We start from the raw sequence: 22,123 nt of genomic DNA, 5'->3' as shown, positions 1-22,123 counted from the left end.
TGTAAATATGCTCACATAAAATGGATTTTTCACCACTCAAGGACTTCATAATATATGAACTTTTCATGACACTATTTCGGCTCTTTTTTTTTTTTTTTAATTGAAGGGGGGTAAAAAAGCAATACTGTGGTACAAAAGACCTTCTTACAAGGTTCTTTCTGGAGAAATGTTTGAGAATACAGTTATAGTCCTATAATGACTGTAATCAAGATCATCCTACAAGGACATGAAGGTAGGTTCACTCTCCTGGAGAGTTTCTGATCTTAGTAAGAATACTATGACCGGGAGGAGATATTACAAAGACAGCCCAGCAGAAGACTCTCCTAGAGAGACACTTTGAACATATTTCAAATCTATAATGACTGTCATAAAGATGACATGACAGTTGAATCATTTTGCTGAAGAAGTCTGTGTCTAGAAAGACACTCCAAAATGTAATTAAATGGTGTTATAATTTTTATGTTTTGTGAAACTATTAGAGGCCACGAAAGCAGAAAAATGTAGCCGTATAACAAAATAAGGAAACACTTTTGAAGAATAAACACTTAACACGTAAAATTTTTAAATGGTATCTAATAAATTTTCATGTCAAATTTTTTAACCAAACATATAAAATTTTTAAATGGCAACTAATAAATCTTCACGTCAAACCTTTTAACAAAATCCACAAATTGATTATAAAAATTGAACAGTCATAAATGTCTTATGTATAAAGTTTGAAGGGAAAGTTTAAATTTCTACATTATTCTGTTTAATCAAATACTTGAGGAATTTTAGTTACTGCTGAGGAACAGTCAGTACATTTCTAAAATAATTCAGTTATGAAAATAGTATCACAATTAAGGTTTGGCATAGTAGCATTCCAGCCATCTTCAGTCATCCACAAACGTTAACCGTCCGGGCCCTTCATTCTTCATCCACCTCCTATATCTCTTCCATCTAGGGTCATTTGCTAATCTTTTCTTTAGTTCCTCTTCTTGTTCCTGTTTGTAGACCTGTAAGTATAAATAACATAAACTGACTTGACAATCCAAAGAGAAACATTTGTCATTAGCTTTATGGCATGTTTATATTTTTTCAAATATAACTTTAGGTAAAAGTTTCCAGTGAATGTATTGGTTTGTCTTCTGAAAACCATGCATCTAAGATTACTAAGCAATTAAGCACTTTAGTGTTCAATGTTAAATAAAAAAGAATAACTTGTGCAAGAACTAGTAATCTTTTTCACTGATTTCTGTAACCTGGAAATACATTCTTTTCCTCCTTGAAATCATATATAAGCTGAGTTTAAAGGGTTTAAACATTTCCTCTCTACGACTAATGTCCAATATTAAAGAAGCAACACTTTATTTTTCTAACATGGTACTCTGTAACTAACAGATGACCTTCAGTTTTGTTGATCCTAACCAAGGAACAAAGTGACCTTATAAATACATTTGTCTCCAAATTGAACTTACAACTACTTTTATCTTCAATGATAATTATTGGTTTTTCAAAATATTTTTAACTAAACTTCCCAAAGAAGGTTAAATAAACCACAGAGGTTAAGAACAAAGAACATCTTTCATTCCTGTAACCTTTCGTGTATATCAGTTGAAGCTAAATGGACAAGTTTTCATAACCAATTTCACAGCCATATCAAATTTCAGAAAGAAATTATTTTACTTCCAAACTTCAGGAAGTAACAACTAAGATGACCTCATGTAATACCGTGATAATTCAGCCCAGGATAGCACTCTATGACAGAGTTTACTATATAGTGGGCAGCTTCAATTACTTAAAAGTGAAAACTTATCAAATAATTTAGGAGCTACCATGTTACCTTCCATTTTTATGTTCTTTATAAGTAGGCTGAATATATCTACTTGCCAAATCATTCTGGCAATTCATAGTACAGTTTAACACAACAAATTAGACCATACTTTAAATTTTCAGCATTAGTAAATTAAAGTATTTGAAGTTCATCTTTTTTTTTTTTTTTTTTTTTTTTGGGGGGGTACGCGGGCCTCTCACTGTTGTGGCCTCTCCCATTGCGGAGCACAGGCTCAGCGGCCATGGCTCACGGGCCCAGCCGCTCCGCGGCATGTGGGATCCTCCGGGATCGGGGCACAAACCCGCGTCCCCTGCATCGGCAGGTGGACTCTCAACCACTATGCCACCGGGAAGCCCTGAAGTTCATCTTTTAAAAAGACAAATTATAGGTTAAAAACCCACTGTTCCACTACTAAATATAGTCAGACAGTCAACAAAAGTAAGATCTTTCTATATTTAACTCTTCGATTTCAGAAATTTGAGCACACGTCTGTGATCCCTTGTCACACACCTAGTTTTAAGTTGGTAAGGGAGGTTACAGTAATTACTCACCTCATAATTCTCCTTTATCCAAAGCTCCCGTTTAAGAAAAGTTTCTTTCTGATGATCTTCTAGACTATCAAACTGAGACTTTGACATCTTCATAGATTTACGTATGATATATAGTCTTTCTTCTTCCCCATATTCTTTGCCTTTGATGTTAAAATTATAGATCCACCGGCAATACCAGACTATATATGAGCACAGGTGAAAGGGAGCTAAGAGAATTTGAAACAGGAGAAGGTCACGGAACTGGGGTTTCTGATAGCCCCCCTTTATATCTATTTTACTTTTTATAATGTTCTTTATGATGTTCTCCTCCTCGTCACGAATTTCCTCTTTGGACTTTTTGTTTCTGCCCTTCTCTTTGGCTTTTCTCAGCAATCCCTGCTGCTTGGCAATCTCCATGGCTTGGATACGGTACTTGGGCACTGTGGCCAGGTAGCTGATTGCCTTGTTGTAGCTGTTCCACCAGCTGAAAAACTAGAATATTTAACAAAGAAAACTGGGTCATTTTTATTACCAAAATTCATCTTGGTGAACACAACGCCCCCCCCAAAACCTATTCTGATTAAAAACAGGGACCTCAATATCTTACTCTGTAAGTTGAAGACACAGTTGAATAATGCCCATGTGGACACGGGATCTCCAGGCCTGATAAGTCAGATAAGCCCTGAGCTGAGCCAAAAAGCCACTGATTCTCCACAGGAGACACCCAGGATCAGAGGATGGATCGGTGGAATCACATCACACCTGTTGATTTCACATCTTTACCATTTGACTCTTCCCTAGATCACAACTAAGAAATCCCTCTTCTTCTATTTTTTTTAAAGGTTGCAGTCTACTTACTGGAGGAAGAATCAAATGGTAAAACTAGCTGGTGAGGAGTTTCTTTCAAAAAAATCCCTGGGTATAGACTCGGGCAACTCTAAACCATCTGCACATACCACAGTAATGCTCATCACATTCTGAACTGAAAGATTCAAATATGTTTGAACTCTTTACTTATTTGGACAGGAAGACATTAAGTCACTTCATAAATATATTCAACCACAAAGGGTTTTATTATTAGAAAAAGTCCTTCTCCTCATATAGTACCTCCACACATTTCAGCTATTTTACTGAATAAATACAGCAGTTGTACCAATAATATCCTGAAATATTATAGTAGCAATCTATCAGGAATAGCAAAAAAAAAAAAAAAAAAAAAGGGACTAGGGTATTACGTTATCTAAAACAGAAAAGCAAAGTTGCCCTTCCTCTCCCTGTTGAAAAGGCAACACTACAAAAGCTGATACGTTTAAAATATACAGCTTTAGTTTTCAATAGGAATTCTTTTGTCATATCGATTGAATTTCATTTCTGGGAATTAAACTGGAGAAGTAATTCTGAAACTAGCAAATTGCTTCATTCTAGTCACTTGACTTTTTTCTTCTAGAGGAGGATATGGGGTGGTTAGTTGAGGAATAATAGTAGGGAAAACTCATTTCAGGCTAAACTTGTATTTCTGTGATATTTTAAAACAACATAAAAAGTTACTGTAGCACTTTTAGTCTATTTCAGTGGTTCTCATACTGAGCAGGAGTGCCCTTAGCCGTCATGTGGAAATGTGTGAGACATTTTTGTTTGTTACAATGATGGCAAGCTCTACACTCCTGGCGTTTGGCGGGTAGGTGCCAGGACCTGTTAGGCCATATTAAGGAGTTTGGCATTTTCCCCCAAGTTTAATGGGAAATCTATGAAGGTAGTTTGGTCCTCGAACAATGCCGGGGGGCACCACCCTGTGCAAAGTCTGAGTGCAGCGTATGGTTGGCCGTTCGTATGCACGGCTCCTCCCTATCCTCCGATTCAGCCAACCTCAGAAGGTGCACTGCTGCGGGTCGGCACTGCAGTTAGTGAAAAGAACCCGTGTGTAAGTGGACCACTGCAGTTCCAACCCATGTTGTTCAAGGGTCACCTGTAAATGATATGGTCTAGTTGGCATTCACTCTGGCTGTTATATGGAAAATACTCTAGAGGGGGCAACGAGAAAAAGATCTGAGTTTTTTGTTTGTTTGTTTTTGACAGTTATATAATGACATTCATGATTTCTTAGATTGCCTGCCAACAAAGATTCCAATGTTATCAATTGGTTAAATAAATATTTTTCTAATACAAAAAATTAATCTCACCTGGAAGTAAAATTCTACAAAAAGGTACTTCTAGTTCAGTTTTAACGACTAGCACTAGCCAGTGTGCACTCCTGCACATAGATACACACATCATCAATACACACCTGAAACACTGAAATAGCACACACACTGACCAAGATCACAACTCTCACATCCACTTTAGGGGCTAAGCGCCTGCTGTAGTAGTGGTAGTAATGGCTGTAGTACTCTTCTGGGTGATCCAGCATGTAATCATAATCTTTTCGAGTTTCTTCATCCTGTAAAATAACAAGATATCCAGTTTCATAGGACAGCTCATAAAATGGTCTTAGTTAATAATCTGTTAAAGTCAAATCTAGAGTTTTGTAATTATGTAATCAATCTGAATAAAAGAACAAACTGTTAAAATCAAAAAATTTCCCATAATTCCAAAAAGGGACACACAAATTTGTTTCCAGAACTTTAATACTAGGTATAAGGCATAATAAAAAAATTTCCTCAAATTCTTGAGGAGTATCAGTCCTCCTGGAAAAAATAAAAACACTTCAGTAGCAATGAACCATGCCTTTTTAGCCAGTGCTGCGGTGCTAATAAGGATGTCGCCGTGTTCTTATAATTTAAGAGCATGTTGACACCTACTCTCAGTAACTGTTGATAGAAAAAAAAGAATGTTTATCTCTGTTGTAGATATTCACAATCATGTCCCAACCTTGTATAGAAGGTTTTCTTTTGAAAGCAACGACTAAAACAACAAAAAAGTAGACAAAACCAGTCTATGCCCTCAAAATTGAATTATGCTCATCCCAAGGAAACATTGAGACATCGATGCAGTATAATGGTCACAAAGTCTAGCTTTGTGATATCAGGCAAAAATTTTAGCTTCTCTGAGCCTCACTCTTCTTCACTCGTAAATTAGATATTAATAGTTGCCCTACTAATTTTACAGGGTTATTTTGTATATCAGATGACATACAGTATACAAAAACAGGTTAAAAATATGTAGTATTTCACTATTATAACACATTTTCACAGCCCAGTTCATAAATAAGGTAATATATAGTTCTTTCTTGATCATGCAAACATGTTGAAAAAATTATAGCATTCTGAAATGCTGCTCAAATGGTCACAAATAAAGCATTTCTTAAAACCTTCTCTAATTTTAATCAGTTTCTAAAAGGTATAAACACCAGTCTTTTACTGAGCTACATAGGTTGAAAAGCTACCAAACTAGGTTATGATTTGCTTTTTTTTTTAATCCCACAGGAAACCTATTTTTCAGCTTGTCTTGTTTCCAAAAAATGTTAAAGACTAAAACTACAGCAAATTCTTTACTCTCTATAAGTGAATACAACATAAACCATTATGAAACAAAATCTTTCTTTAACCTAGATGACTTCTTTCTATGATAAATTAATTAGTCAACATTCATAAAGTTGCAGATTATTAGCTAAACATTTCAAAATCTGCACTTAGTGCTTTGTTACCACAGAGGCGCTGGGGTCTGTCTGTTCAGGGCCTCTCCTCCCGAGTCCTCCAATATGCTGTTTCTTAGATTTAAAATAAGAAGTTTGCTAATGATAAATCCTTCCTGTACCCATTAATATCATTATGTATTTTCTATTAAGAATTCTGAATTTGAATGAGCACATTCTCAGTAACAGTTCTTTTTTTAAAAAATAAATTTATTTATTTTAATCTTATTTTTGGCTTCGTTGGGTCTTCGTTGCTGTGCGCAGGCTTTCTCTAGTTATGGTGAGTGGGCTTTCTCTAGTTATGGTGAGTGGGCTTTCTCTAGTTATGGCGAGCGGGGGCTACTCTTCGTTGCAGTGCACAGGCTTCTTGTCGCGGTGGCTTCTCTTGTTGCAGAGCATGGGCTCTCGGTGCACGGGCTTCAGTAGCTGTGGCATGCAGGCTTCGGTAGTTGTGGCTCGCAGGCTCAGTAGTTGTGACGCACAGGCTTAGTTGCTCCGCGGCATGTGGGATATTCCCGGACCAGGGCTCAAACCCGTGTCCCCTGCATTGGCAGGCGGATTCTTAACCACTGCACCACCAGGGAAGCCCTCAGTAACAGTTCTTACACTCATTACATTCAAAATATTTTTTACCTCTGACTAGAATTTGAAGCTAGATGAAGTAGTATCTAGTATAATTAGATGTAAATATATTTAAAGTCTATTCCATGGCACTGTATGGAGGGCCAATATGCGAATCATCTATTATATAAGGAAAGCTGAGCTCAGGCTGATATTATTTTCAAATTCACTCCTTGTATGTTCTCTTCCATTAGAAAAGATTTTCTCGGGAGTTCCCTGGTGGCCTACTGGTTAGGATTCCAGCCTTTCACTGCCATGGCCTGGGTTCAATCCCTGGTAGGGGAACTGAGATCCCGCAAGCTGTGTGCCACACGCCTCAACTGTCAGTCCATTATTCCTCCTATAAGCCATCATCATATTCTAGAGTTTCTAACCTTAAGAGGGTAAAACGTTACAGGTCATACAGATAGCTCTGAAGACTAAAGCCTGTGTCCCTTGATGTATTTCATTCTGAGTACTTCAAGACATCCTTTGAGAATTTTTCCATTCTCCCTCCATTTTTTTGCCCTTTTGGCTAATTTTATAGATATGCTCTGCTTTTGGCCTGAATTCGTTGCCTTTTAAACTCAGCCTCCCAATCTTGGCAGATGCTTTTTGAAATGTATTTCTTCAAACACGATTCTTCTCCTTGCTCCAACTAGATTACAAGTAGTTTTGAAACTAACTGCCCCCCTGAGATGAGATTCCTACAGTCCTCCAGCATCACTATCTCTGCACAGTCCATTGCCCATTCTGACTGTCTGTACTCCTCCTGGTTGAAGTATACAGCAGGATCTGTGAGTGTCAATGAAATCTGCTCTGTGAATGTCATGCGTCTAGTGGCTGTTCTCTTGTTTGTTCTCTTATCTTAGTGAAGGTCACAGTCCATAGAATGCAGATATCCTTCTTCAAGCTTTTCACCCATATCTTCCCCCAGAGTCACCATCTTCTCACTGGTCCCTAGATTTGTGACTTCATCAAGTCCAGAGCTTCATTTAACAGGATGGTCAGCTAATGCTCCAGTACCAGCAACTCCAAAATTTATACCTTATGTCTAGCCTCTCTACTGTAACCAGAGCCTGTAGGGTCTATTCAGGGCCCTCTATAATGAGTCCTCAGACTACCTCATCCCTGTAAAAGGTTTCAGGGTCAAGTCTGACTTCTCTTAGAATGGTTTTCTTTTCCTTGGGGCCACCATAATTTCATGACCCTGTTTTGGTCATGATTAGAGACAAGAAGGTCTGCGATCTCCTTGTTACAGCATTTATTCAGCCACAATCTTCTTTCTTTAATGTGTTTAAAGCTTTCTCTCCAGAATGAAGAAAATGGATTTTAGGCTGAGGCATGCATAATACACTTTTCAAGTTTGTTCAAGGTTGGCACAAATTGAAGAGTTAGGGATTCTCAACAATCTAAGTCAAAGTCCTACTCTTCAGTAGCCTACTAAGTTTAGAATCAACCTAATAAGAACACAGGATACCAGGAATATGAGCAAAAAAGAAAAGACAGACTGGGACCCAATTAGAGAGTTTCACGTACATTCTTACATATTTTTACCATATATTTATTTTTAATACCATATATTTATTTTTTCTCCTACCCATCTTGGGACTAAAGTAGCCTCACAGTTTTTTTGTTTGTTCTGTCCAATGCTTCCCAGTGTCTAGTAAGGTAAGTTCAATTTTCCTTGTCATGCAACAAGGCCTCCATAACTGACCCAAACTTACCTACTTAAGAAACATCTTATCACTCTCCCTTCTTTTGCCCATAGCAAACATTCGGATAGCAATTTCTGGAATTTGGTGTGTTATTCAAAGTACAGCATGCTCTTCTATATCTATGACTGAACAGATAATTCACTTTAACTCAAATGCCCATGCCTTTCTTCCAACCTCATGGGCTCCTATTAATCCTTTAGAACATAAACATTAGTAGACAGATTTAGACCACTCTTATTACACTTATTACCTATTTATTATAGCACTTATCACATTGTAATCATCAGTTTTTTTTCTTTTCCTTGAATGAGAACTTCTAGAAGGCAGGTAGGGTGATTCCTTAATCTCTGTATATCCAAGGCCTAGCACAGTGCCTGGCATTCAATAAATATCATTTCAAAACGGAATGAAATTTTGTAAAGGCTCTCCCTCACTCTAGACATCTCTCCAGCCACACAGGTCTCCATCTCACCAGGAAGGCAAGATGGGTGATTATGCCACAAAAACTTGGGCTTGGCAGAAATGACTGCTTGATTTCATAGCTTATGAAGATATGCTAATGTGGCTAAAATAGCTTAAACCTTAAAACAGTGTAATATCTTACCTTTCAATAAGGTAGTACTTTTTCTTTCAGCAATTTTGTGGATCTTAAGGTCCCAGGGTCAGGAGATTCCAACTTCTTTCCAAAACCAAAACCTTTATACTTGTTTCTTCCTCCTCTCTGTCCTGAGCCTTGACAAGCAGGGCAATAAGCTCCTTGTTTCTAATCTCTACAGGAAAAAATGGTGCTTCTGCTGGTGTCCACTCCACTCCCAATCCTCTTGGGCATATGCAGGAGGACTGGAACATAACCACCAATATCTAGATCAAAAGTGAACAAGAGGAAACCCACAAGCAAAGAAAGCACTGAATCCTTCCTTCTCTTATGAAAATGATCATTCCCCCCCTCCCCAGAGGCAAAAATATATTATGTTCTTGTCCTTGAAAGAAATAATGAATTGTTTGATTTCAATAAACATAAATTGCAATAATTAGATATTGCAGCCAGGTTCACATTAAAAATCTTCGATTGTACAAATAACAGAAACCATTTAGGATGGCAAAGGCCAAGAATCAATAATATATGAAAATATAGTAATAGTTTGTTCATTCTTAAATATATATAGTAATCCTGTTTTTAAGAGAAATACACATACAAATGATCCTTTAAAAAAATAACATCTGTTCCCCTAAATTTTTTTCCAGGCCATTACACCCTACTAAAGAGGAAGAAAGTTAACTGCTCTGAGTTTTCATTTCTCTTCCTGTTCCCTACCCACCAGCCACTCGTGCAACTATCTTCTACATCTTCTCTTCTCAGTCTACATGTGGTCACAGCAACTTCCATCATTTGCAGTATCACCTATATATCATATACGAGTGACACTCAGATCTGCTTTCCCTGCTCCTACTATTTTCAGATACCTCCTGAACATTTCCTAAATGTAACATAAATATCTCAGATTCAACATGCTCAAAACCCACATCTGCTCCTGTGTCTCAGTTAACAGTATTACCATCTACTTGGTTACCTGAGCTTTAAAAAACCTTAGTTATTTTCAGTTCAGAAAATAGTTATGCAGGGCCTTAAGCCATGTGCTGAGCACAAAGGAGGATAAAAAAACAAATAAATTAAGGACCTGGCCTCAACAACTCTCCCATCTACAAGAAGAATCTAGCAAGCAAGAAGAGCACAATTCAATGTACTAAGGACTAACTGTGCCTGAGACCACTGGTAATGGGATTCACAGAAGGCATGAAATGAGTGCTAGATCCTGAAAAGGAAGTAAGATGTGGTAAAATTTGTTCCAGGCAAGGGGAACAGCAAGTGTTAAGGTACAGAAGCATCAGTGTATAGAACAGATTCAGTGAAGCTTAAGCACTGGGAAAGTTTAGGGAAGGAAGGAGTAGTAACTGTGGCCAGGAAGATACGTTTGGATAAGAACCACAGGGGATCTTACATGCCATGCTAAAGTGTTAGGGTGTTACTGTCTGTGCTATTCAAACATAAAACGTTTTCAAGTATGAGAAAAATAAATAGCATTGAGTAGAAGTATATATTTTTGGACGATAACTCTGATAGAATTGTAAAGGAAGGAATGAGGGAGAAACAGATTTTAGAGACTAAGAAGTAGAACAAATAGGACTTAGTGATGAAAGGGGTACAGGAATCAATCATGTTGAGCATGATAGTGATGTTTCTAATTATAGTCACTGTGTGAACCATGTTATTCTAAGAATAAAGGAAGAGGACAGCAAGTGTGGAGAAGATTGTGGAAGATTTTGAAATGGGGAGGAAAGAAAATTACTGGATAGCTTTTCAATGCCTGGAGCCTCCAAGGATTATCGATTCCTGTAGGAGGGGTGTGCCTTTATTTGTCTTTGAAAAGTCTATTTTAACTTTGTAGAGAAAGAAGTAACTTGTAGAAAACTGGAAGTAATGCAAATAATTCTTAGTCACAAAAAGACAAATTGTGACCAGTGGAATTAAGGAAACTGATAACTGCCTTGTCATATTGACCAGTATTACAGGCATTTCAGCACTCCTTGTCTTGACTGTAAACTGTGTGGCACTTTTCCTCTTTTGAACTGGTTTTAATATCTTACTGGTTCCCTCATTAATTAATGAATTAAATAATATCTTTGACACATGTTCATTTTGTATTTGTACAAGAGTCAACCTCTTTTAAAATTTATGCTTTAACAAAGAAAACAGGATTAGTTTCATGTATAATTTTGGGTACCTGTGCTACAAATGAGAGACAATTGAAAAATATGAACCTAGAGAATACACGGATTTCAGGGTTGTCAAGGATGTAGTTGAGTTTCATCAGGACAAGCTTAGAAAATAAAAAGAAAAGAGTACCCAAAGGACAGGACTCTAAGGAAATGGAATGTTTATGGTGAAGGCAGAGGAAAAGAAATACAGACTAAAAGAAATGGCTAGAAAGCTTGGAGAAAGGGGAGAGAATTACATGAAGGGAGTCAAGGGAGAACAGCTTAAAGAACTATGGGGTCAACATCAAATGCCACAAATAGTTCCAAAAGGAAGAGCAGCCCTCTGATCTGATGCTTAGAACATCACTATTCATCTTACAAAGAACAGCTCCAGAACGTGTGCTGATACACATGTCATTCTATGACTGTTTAAATGAAAGGGGGACGAGGAAGTAAGGATAGCCAACAATGAAGAAAGAAGAAAAATGTGACCATAGCTTTAAAAGAAGCAAAATTAAGGAATGAGAAATGAACCAAATAAGAGATTCTTACATTACCAAAGAGGAATGATGAGATTCCAGAAGACTAAGATGGAAATAAAATGAGTTCAGCCACGAATACCTTCCTGCCTTCCCCCAACCCATCTTCCATATTGTTCCCAGAACCTTCTTTCTGAAACAAACATCAGATTGTGTTACTTATGCACTTTAAAACCTCTGGTAACTCTTCAATACATAAGGTTCACATGCCTGAACACAGCTTGAAGGGTCGATCCCAAACTATTTCCAGTCTCCTGAACCATTCTCCCTACCATGCACCTGACAGGCTTCTAACCTAGAAACAGTAGATCCCCTACGGTCTCTAAAAATACAGTAAGGGTCTTTGTGCTGCGACTATCTCAAAATATTGTTTACCCATGATAAATTTGCACAAGCAAAATCAAAACGTCAAGTGCTTGGTTTCTGGCTAGAATTATATCAACTCAGTAGTTTTTGTGTTACTCAAAAAAGCTCTGATGGGTTGTTGATACCATCATGTGTCAGGTAGTCACAGCACTAGATTTAAACACATCTGGTGTATAATCAACCTTGGCCATAAGTAGGGAATAACAGGTGAAATTTTAAGGGATGAGTAAAAAATAAACAACACTTAAGGGTTCACAGCAGAAATAGCAAATGTGGCACATAAGGTACCACACCCTTCTTCTGGGCCCATGGGAGAACAGTTTAACATGTCATCTTTTCCACTAAACCCAGACAAGGCCTCCAGATTTACAAGTGCTACATGGAGTTGAGACCAATTACAGTTGGCATGTGAAATGAAAATTATCTGCCATCAAGCTTACTTAACTTGGCTGTTTATCAGCCTCACAACTGTAATAGAAATTTACATCATTTCTATTAGTTTTATGAATACCCAATTATTATGAATGACTGATTAAAATCTGGATCGATGCTGGAAAAGAAAAATAGTAATGCCGATAAATGCAGTTAATTTTTTTCCTCCAAAACGAAGAGTCCCTGGGAAAAGCATAATAAAAGTGATCCTACATCCCATTCCTGGAACTAGCCTTGCACACTCATGACTCCATGTTTTCGTGGATCAAGACCTTTCTCTACCAGAAATGTCCCTCCACAGTCACTGGTGACTGTTCTAGATCCAAATCAAAGAGTATATTCTTCTCCAATCCCCTGAGAAGAAATAATTGTGTTCTCTCAGTGCTGCAATATAATCTACACGTTTTTATTATATAACTTAGATAAATAATAACCAAACAATAAGTATCTGTATCCTTCTTATATTAAAAGCTTAAAGGCAGGAACTGTGCCTTTTTCATTGTTATGGTCTCCTCCCCCAGCACCTATGTCAGTACCAGTTAGAGAAAGGGTTAAGCAAATATACAAAGGGAGTACAATAAACAGTAACCATAACAGGGCTGGAAGTTCATAATCCCCTTTTTGTCAAATCATTCTTAAGTGCTAAAGCCCTGCCACATCAACCAGACTGGCAAAAAGAAACTGACATGTTCCTGTGACTTCCCTGCCAAGACAAGGCTGGAGGAGCATAAAGCTCTCTCTACGCATCCCTTCAATTTATCAGATAACCTGCACGCCAGTAATACCTCCAAGACCTTTTCCATGTTCTTCTCTCATGATCTTGTAAAATGCTGTCAAACTCTACCATTTTCTACCAATTACAGTTTTTCTAAGTGCATCCTTACCACCTATTCCCTCATCTGCTTATTTCTATGCCATCCTTCTCGTTTTATCTAATTCATCCAGTTTGTATCTATATCAAAAATAATTAATGTGCTCAAAAACCCTGAGAAAATAATTTCTCCTTAAAAACAGAAGTATAATTTTTCTCTCATGCAGGAATTTTTCATTCATACCCATCCAATCTACTTTATCTGTACCACTCTTTAAAACTACAATTAATTTGGGATAAAATGCCAAAGTAGGCTTCACATAACAATGTCAAAACGCCAGAAATCCACTTTCGATTTCCATCCTATCTGAATCTATCTCCAGATAGGAGTTTTTATTTTACAAGCATTCATTATCTATGTGCCAGACACTGTGCTAGGTGCCATGGATATACATGCAAAAATGAAGTTTAGTGGAGAGGGGAGAAGGGCCACTCAGGATATACAGTGCAGTGTGATAAGTGCTATATCCACATGAAAAGATCCAATGTTGACACAGCGAGTGAGAGTCTGTTTACTTAACTTCCAAAGTCCATGTGTCCCTGAATCCCCAGTAGTCAAATACACTAAATAGTTATTTCATCGTCTTAACTCACATTATGAAACAAATATAAAGCAGTGTGTGAAATCATAATGGTTTCAAGTCCTGCTGAGACCTAGAGGTTTAAGTTATTTGAGAATATGAACTAAGCATGACTTGGTAAAAGCATCTGACAAGTCCCTTTGCCTTCCATTATTACCCATCCTTCATTTTCTGGTTTTTCTCAATCTCTCTATTCACAGGTAGAATCTCTGTTGCTATGAAAACAATGACCAACTGTGATAGTATCTCCTTGTCTGACCAACTGCATTTAAATCATGTTAGTATCCTTATTTTTTAACAATTTGCATCTAAACTCTCTCTCAGAGGCATTTATTTAACCAAGACAACTTCAGAGTCATAAATCCACTATATCTTACACAAATATAATTCTCATTTTGGTCATTCAGAGATGCTTGGTTGTTATAAGTTTTGATGGAACACCACTGTAAGATTATAATAAGCATATAATATAGCTTTTTATATCATACATGTTAAAAATGCTAAGAGACTTGAACAGACCAAGAATAAGAAATTAAGAAGGTTATCAAAAAATTATGGGGAGAGAAAAAAGGCTCCTGGCTCCAATGAACTTACAACTAATTTATTTCTGATTTCACAAAAGAAACAATTTCTGTTAGATGCACTGTTCCAGAGATGGAATCTATCTGAGCATTCTACAAAGCAAATGTAGAATCAACTTTTCCCTCCACATGCCAGCAATAACTGAACGTGGCTGTGAAGGAGGACACAGTCTTCCCAAGACCCTCCCTCCTCTTCAGCTCTCACAGGGTTTATTGCTATTCTTTATGGAGAAATATATAGCGTCTATACAAAAAGAGCAAATAGAAATGAAATGCGGTCCCAGGTCTGCAGTTGCTGCCCCCATGAGATGATATATGGAATTTCAGGTAGGCTTCTGCGGCTCGTCTTCATTCCAGAGCCACTGGAACTTATCAGCTTCTCCCACTATTCTATCTGACCTGCTCGTAGTAAAGGCCAGGTGGACCTCTTATCCCTCACAAGCCCTCTTTCCAGTCTGTGGATATAATCCGAGCAAAACAGTGGTTGCATCCCTGTTGCCTCAAGGGGATGACCGCAGTTTATCAGATCTCTGCATTACCCAGAAATGATACCTTCTGGCAACCTTCTCACAATTCTCCATTATGACAGCAATAAAATCAGACAACCCTGTTTGTTTTTAATAACTTCTTCCACACATGGCAAGTCAAAGTCCTCTTCCTTATTCCAGGAGAGAGCATCTGCAATGAAGTGTTTTAAAAAGTTTCTGAAGGTGTTCCACTTGGAAGTGGAACCCCTATCTATCTCTATAAATTTAACATTGGAGTTTTCATAGAGCCCAACTAAGTCTGATTTCCATGGGTCCAAACCAAGCCCAGACACCCCTTTTCTCTCACAGATAATTTCCGTTCTCCTGCAGTAATAATGAGTGGGGTTGGGGAAGCTATAGAACGCTCTCTCCCACCCTCCATCAGTGCAACTCCAATTCTAGTTTCCTGTTTGGAGGCATTTGCAGCTACCGCAAACCTGTCCCAATCAAGAGTAAGTGTTACTTTCTCCAGACATATTAGTTTTTAGCTGCCTCAAAGTTCCTTGTTCTTGAGTGGACACATTATTTTACTGAGCTTTTTATTAGCTCACAAGTCAGTGCTAAACTCGTAGCAGCATTTAGAGGCAAACATTACAGCCAGATCAGCCTCTGAATTTGTCTCTTCGAGAAAAGGGCAAGAATATTTAGAGTCCTGGGATTCCTCCCAGCCAGATTTTCTATAGTCTCTATTTCTTGGCACTTTTTTTTCAAAGTTCTTACTATCATGCTCACCATTTTCATGCCAAATTTCCCCATCTCCAACCCCAGCAGAAGGGAACAGTCGCCACTGTTTCTGCCGCCTCTCTTCTGGAAGTTCTCCACCTGCCCAGTGCTCCCTCTTGTGCCACGAGGGCTTTGGAGGACCAGTGGCAGGCCTTCTGGATGCTCGTCTGGACCACTATCTTTCCTCATTGCAGAAAAGCAGACTGGAGCTTCACATGCTGGGCCGCCTTGAATGAAGTTCTTTCCCATCTTTCTGAAGTCTTTCCTCAATCACTCTCTATCCCAAATAATAGGCAACCAAGCCCTCTGGCCTCAGCACTTTCCCAACCCCCCCATTCCTCAGTTAACTGCCAATAAAAATTACATCTCACCAATGCTGGTGAGAATTTAGTGAATTTCATGACTCCATATTATCCAAAGTGCTCTGGAAAGTAAGCCATTAACTCCTTGACTCAGTATTTTCAGCTCTGGAAATCTAACCTGGAAACATAATCCATGGTTAAATTATAGCATACCCACTCAAAGTAGTCACTAAAAGCAGACGATACAGCAACATGGAAAACTCTGCCTCAAAAAGAAAAGAAAAAAAAAAAGCTAGAAAAAAGTACCCTACAACTGCAACTCCTGTTGCATTAGCATGATGGGGCCCTTGAAGCAGTAACACTTCCACCAAATATGTTTTGTACTTAGTGATTTCTTATGGTTTGCTTTTCCCAGCAGAAGAAAACAGGATCAGGCTAAATCTCCCCATCCCCACAAGACTCAATAAAACCTTTGGCAAATGACTACACATATACTCACAAAATATTTCCTAGAAATTCTCAGTCTTGAAACCCAAGTCATTAAGCACCTATTTGCAGGTCCTGTATAGGGGGTTTCTCATTCATCATTTAACCTCATAACAACCCGTGGAGCAGGCATCATGGCCTTAATTGTGCCTATGAAGAAACAGGTACTCTGACCTATTAAGTCACTATCCAAGGTCATACAGGGGTGTTCAGAGCCGGAGTCAAACATCCAGTGTTCTTCTTAGTATTTTTCTACATCCTTAAACCCAAGCTAAATGTCACAATTAATACCATCCCGAGAAACCAAGTTTCTGTCATCTCAAATTCGGGCGATCTCACCGTCACTGGAGCCCTTTCCTGTGTTCTATCACAGATCTTGGTAATAATAATCACCCTGCTTTCCGAGAGTGAGCTGCACGTTATTAAAACATTTTCACTAAATCGTAAGAAGCCCAAAGCTTTGCATAAAAAAAGACTGTAACAAAAAGGAGAAGGCTGGCTGCCCTCCAAGACCGAGGGTGTTCCCATCTTTGTCAGTGGGCCGTATGCGCTCTCTCACGTGGGGAAGCGCGAGCATCCTAAGGGTGGTGGCGGTGGTCGCGCCCGGCGCCGGAGTCACAGGGAGCCTCGCTCCACGGGCCAGGGGCCGAAAGGGCCACGCCGCGCGCTTCGCCAGCGGGTCCTCGCAGCCCATCCGCGCCCCCAGGCTTACCTTAAGAGTCTCGTAGGCGGTGGCCACCAGCAGGAAGGCCTCCTCAGCGCTCTGCGGCGTCCGTCCGGGGCCCTCGTCGCCGGGCTCGGGCCGGTAGCGGTCGGGGTGGTAGCGCCGAGCCAGCTGGCGATAGGCCCGCGCGATCTCCGCCTTGCCCGCCGTGCGGCTCACCCCCAGCACCTCGTAGCAGTCCCGCGTGCCGCAGTAGAGCCCTTCCACCAGGGCCGCCGCGGGCCGCGGCAGCAGCACAGCCAGCAGCAGGGGCGGCAGCAGCACCAACCAGCGCCGGCCGGTAGCGCCGGCTCCCCGGCGCGGAGCGATCGGCGTCGCCATCCCGGCTGGGCCGCGGCTCCACTAGCCCAGCCGCACCCCGGCACTCCACCGCGCGCCCGGCTGGGCTGCTAGACCCAGATCCACGTCAGCACGCGGCGCCTCCGCGCAGGCGCACCGGGCGCGGCTGCTTCAACCACTTCCGTCACGACCGTTGCTGGGGAGCAGGACGCTTCAGTCGCGCGGCTGCTTCCGCTGTGTCTGTGAACGCGTTCCTAGTCCCAGAGGATTTGTCCTTAGTTGGACGGACCTAAAGGATGTCTCTGTGTCTGAGGTGCACTTAACCAGTGTATGCAGAGTGCTCTACTGTCCACAGTGCCCTTCCCAGGCAATTTTTTAGGCATCATGACTTCGTTTGCTGCCATTGGTAGGTAGTCTGGCTCTCTTGCCCTCTGGTTATCAGCCTCAAGATGTGTGCCCAGGGTTTTAAAGCTGGGTCTCAGCCCCGACTCCGTCTCACTAACTCCATTCTCCCTTTCCAAAAGGAAGTTTAACTTAGAGATTCTAGGCGCTCTCTGCCTTAAAGTTCATGGCCATCTAGTTACGGGTTTCTTAGCCTCCGCACTATTGACATTTGGCCTGGATAATTCTTTTCCTTGTAGGGACTGTCCTATGCACTGTACGATGTTTAACAGCATCTCTGGCCTCTACACACTAGATGCCAGTAGTACCACCACCTCAATCGTGACCATCAAAAATGTATCCACGTATTCTCAAATGTGTTCTGGGGGTACAGCTGCCAGAAAAGATGCAGGTCGCTCAGTTAAATCTGAATTTCAGATAAACATTTTTTTAGTATATTATGTCCAAAATATTGCATGGGACTCTATAGCAACATGAAGAACTTTACCTCAAAGAAAGTTGTTTCTATCATTCACTCAGTAAATATTTCTTGAGTCTTTACTATGAACTAGACACTGTTGTAGGCTCTGAGAACATAGTGGTGAGCAAGGTAGACAAGGTTCTTAATCTCAAGGAGCTTATATTCTGGTGGAGGATGACAGACAAGCAAATAAACTTTAAGAAATAATAAATTCTTTTAAGAAAATGGAACAAAATAAAGTTAAAAATATAGTATGATATAGCATATATCATACTATATATGTGTATGTATATTATATACACATATATGTATATTATATATATAGGAAAGAGAGAGAACAGAATTAATGCAAACACATAGGAGACTTGCCAAACTTGAAATTATCAGAGTCAAGGACAAGTGTTAGGGTCATTGACTAATTATTCTAGGAGGAATTAACATCTAAACTGACTTTAAAGGAAAAATAGAGGATAATTTGAGGGGTGGGAGTAAGGGAGAAGTTTTGGGATAAGGGAGTGGTGACGTAAGTACCAAGAAGAGAAAAAGAGACAGTCAAGGAAAAAAACGTGATTTTTTTTTTTTAAAGAGCAAGTTTATTTTCCCAGTTGTAGGCATATTGCTAATTATACCATCTCCATCTCCCCCTTCCTTCTAGCCACTCCTTCCCCTGTGGTTCATATCCCAACCTGAACTTTAAAGGTTCTTTGTTTGTTTTGGCTTTTTTTCTTTTTGGTTTGGTTTGGGTTTTTGGCCTGCAGTGTAGCATGTGGGATCTTAGTTCCCTGACCAGGGATTGAACCAGTGCCCTGGTGGAACCCTGCAGTGGAAGCACAGAGTCTTAACCACTGGACCGCCAGGGAAGTCCCACGTGAAGCTTTTCAAGAAAAAAAAGACAGCCCGTATGGCTGGGATGGGGGTGGGGCTGGGGGATGAGGAGTGGAGGCGATGAAACTGGAACAAGCCAGATTATGAGGGGTCATTTTGTTCCATGTTGAAGAAATTGCTGTTTATCCTAAGAGCAATGGAGAGCCAGTGTAGAGTTTTTAAGTAATAAAGTGACACCTTAAGATTTGCATTTCAGAACAATTACTCTGCCTGAGAAAATGAGCTGGGAGATATCAGGAAGACTGTTATGAGACAGTTTTAAGAGTCCAAGTAAGAGATGCTACAGGCGTGTTTCAAGGTAGTAGCATTGAGAATGGAGAAAAGTTGAGACGCATTTATGAAGCAAAATGGGCAGTATTTAATCATTGGTTCTGGAGGAGTGAAGGAGAGCAGTGAGTCCTGATAACGCTAAGGTTTCTAGATTAGGAAATCAGGTGCCATTCCTGAAATAAGGAACACAAACTTACAGTGTAAGATGACGCATTCATTGAGACGTGTTGTGCTTGGGATGCCAGCCATCTCCACATCAGATCATGTCGTTTCCATACCTGAAGCATTTGATGATTCGCATTGAACCTTGTCTCCCATGAGGTTCTTCAGCTATGCAGGTTTCCCAGTCCACTTCCTTCACACACACTCCTCCTATAGAAGCTCATTGCTGCCTGTTCAGGGCTCTCCTTCCCAAACAGAAGGAGTTCCCGTGCTGCCTGGAGATAAAGGAAATTTTCTACATTACAAATTTGGTCATGTTACTCTTACCCAACTTCACCCTCAGATTAGAGTTCAGATACCTTAACGTGGCTTTCAGAATTCCATAACAACCTAGGGTCTCCCATGCTTTGCTTCTGCTCATACTGGTCCCTCTCCCTAAAATATCATCCCTCTCCCACTTCAAGGCCTTCCAACCTCCTATAACCTACCAGACCTAGCCTAAGCATCTCCTCTCTTTGGACTCTTCCCTTCCCAGGTTTTAGTCCCAGAGCTGATTTAGAGCTCCGTAGTCAAGCTAAAACTAATGTAGGGAAGGCTCACTTCAAAGCAGACAGAACTTTAGTCTGTGGCTGTTATGAATGTATTGCCTCTGAGCTGCAAAGCCCATCATCCCTTGCCCCAGGGAACAGCACTCTGCAGACTACATTTCCCTGTTGCCAGCTGGCTGGATGTTAAACTTTGCCAGTAGAGGGTGCTTGAAGCACACTGCAAGGCTGGAAAAGGAAAAGGGGACTTTTTTTTTCCCTCCAATAAACAGGTCTATGTGCAGATTTCTCTGTGTGGCATCAGTTTTCTTTGCCACCACATTGGTGATGACTCCTGTTGTGGGTCGAATTGTGTCTCCCCAAAAAGATATGTTCAAGTCCTAACCTCTGGTACCAGTGAATATGACTTTATTTGGAAACAGGGTCTTTGCAGATGTAATCAGTTAAAATGAAGTCACTGAATCCAGTGACCTTATAAGAGGAGAAAACAGAGACGTGCACACAGGGAAGACAACCATGTGAAGCCAGAAGCAGAAATTGGAGTTATGCTACCACAAGGCAGGGAACACCAAGGATTGCCAGCAACCACTAAAAGCTAGGAGAGAGGCATGGAAGAGATTCTCCCTCAGAGGTCCCAAGAGGACCCAACCCTGCCAACACCTTGATTTCAGACTTATAACCTCTAGAACTGTGGAACAAAAGTGTGTGTACACTTTAAAATGGCTAAGGTGGTAGACTTTATGTTTATACATAACAAAAAGTTTTTAAAATAGTAAATGCAAAGGGTAGCTGCTACCCCTGTGACTGAGGGAAATGTAAATAAATAAGGAACTAAGACACTCAGAGGAGGCTCTTGCCCCAAGTCTGAGATTCATTTTTTTTTATTGTAGAAAAATACACATAACAAAATTTACCATCTGAACCAGTGTATGTATGTATGTATTTATGTTGATGTATAATTGACATGCAGTATTATATTAGTTTCAGGCATACCATTTTAAAGTGAGTGTACAATCCAGTGGCATGAAGTACTTTCACAAAGTTGTGCAACCTTCACCAGGATCTAGTTTCAGAAACTTTCATCACTCCAGAAGGAAATCCTGTACCTATAAAGCACGCATTTACTACTTCTTTCCTCTATACCCCTTAGAGTTCTCTTTTACCCCTTTTGGTTATTAACCATGGCCGGCATCATCAAGGAGGATCCCTAAGCTGGGGTTAGTACTCTGAGAGAAGGTAAGACAAACTAGATGGCAACCAGGGAGGACCACAGAAGGGCCAGGCCAGGTAAGAGTCAGATGATAGACTAGTCATGGGGGTGCTACATCCTGGACAGAATTACCCTACTCAGAGAGGTGGACGATGTGTTTGAAAAGTGTTGACCTGCTCAGGTTTCATTTCATCTCTCTCATTGTAGAAAACTCCATGAAACAGAATCTAGAATAAAATATTAGGAAAACCACCAAATAGATAGTAAGTTGAAAACATGGATGGGATGCAAAAGTTCCTAGAAATATATAAAATGCCAAAAGTGGTGCTTGTATAAATATTAAGGAAACTGGAAAAGTCATCAGACTGTCATCAGACTGTTGATGACTGAAAAAGTCATCAGACTGTTCTCCTGAAAAGAACAAATTGTTACAAAAAAAAATAGACAACTTTCAAAACCTGCCTACTCGTTTTATGAAGTTAGTGTAATATAGATTCCAAAACCAGATAAGGGTAATACAAGAAAATAATAACAGCTAATTGAATCCAATAGTATTTGTAAAAAGCCCTACATCTTGATCCAGTAGGAATGGATGTACTACTAAGTGCAGCCACAGGGCTATCCCACTTGTCATGTTTTCCCCACAACCCTTTTTTTTTTTAAATTTGGTTGTGCTGGGTCTTAGTTGCGGCAGATGGGCCCCTTCCTTGTGGCTCACGGGCTCCTTAG

The 22,123-nt window shown here is 40.0% G+C and overlaps 2 protein-coding genes across 2 annotated transcripts in view; one reads left to right on the top strand and one right to left on the bottom strand.

Moving 5' to 3' along the window:
* Positions 1 to 22,123, top strand: part of PTGR1 (prostaglandin reductase 1) — a 57,067-nt gene that overhangs the window by 8,482 nt on the left and 26,462 nt on the right. The gene's annotated exons all lie outside the window — the stretch shown is intronic.
* Positions 568 to 17,590, bottom strand: LOC308618860 (dnaJ homolog subfamily C member 25). The gene is made up of 4 exons (XM_081237162.1): positions 17,170 to 17,590; positions 4,628 to 4,780; positions 2,365 to 2,835; positions 568 to 995 (listed from the first exon to the last, which is right to left on the bottom strand). The coding sequence occupies exons 1-4, from the start codon at positions 17,500 to 17,502 to the stop codon at positions 873 to 875; spliced, it is 1,080 nt and encodes a 359-aa protein (XP_081093288.1). The 5' UTR covers positions 17,503 to 17,590; the 3' UTR covers positions 568 to 872.

Source organism: Mesoplodon bidens (genome assembly GCF_964165515.1).
Source record: "Mesoplodon bidens genome assembly, chromosome: 6".
Lineage (NCBI taxonomy): Eukaryota > Metazoa > Chordata > Mammalia > Artiodactyla > Ziphiidae > Mesoplodon > Mesoplodon bidens.
Note: the sequence above shows the minus strand (reverse complement) of the source record. Positions and strands in the feature narration are given on the sequence as shown.

Bases quoted from the DNA above. Each gene is read 5' to 3' on its own strand.
- LOC308618860 (XM_081237162.1), bottom strand. From the start codon at position 17,502: ATGGCGACGCCGATCGCTCCGCGCCGGGGAGCCGGCGCTACCGGCCGG. The intron at 2,836-4,627 runs GTGTGTATTGAT...TAAATATTCTAG, and splicing joins GTGCTATTTCAGTGTTTCAG to TTTTTCAGCTGGTGGAACAG. The intron at 996-2,364 runs GTGAGTAATTAC...TTATACTTACAG, and splicing joins GGATAAAGGAGAATTATGAG to GTCTACAAACAGGAACAAGA.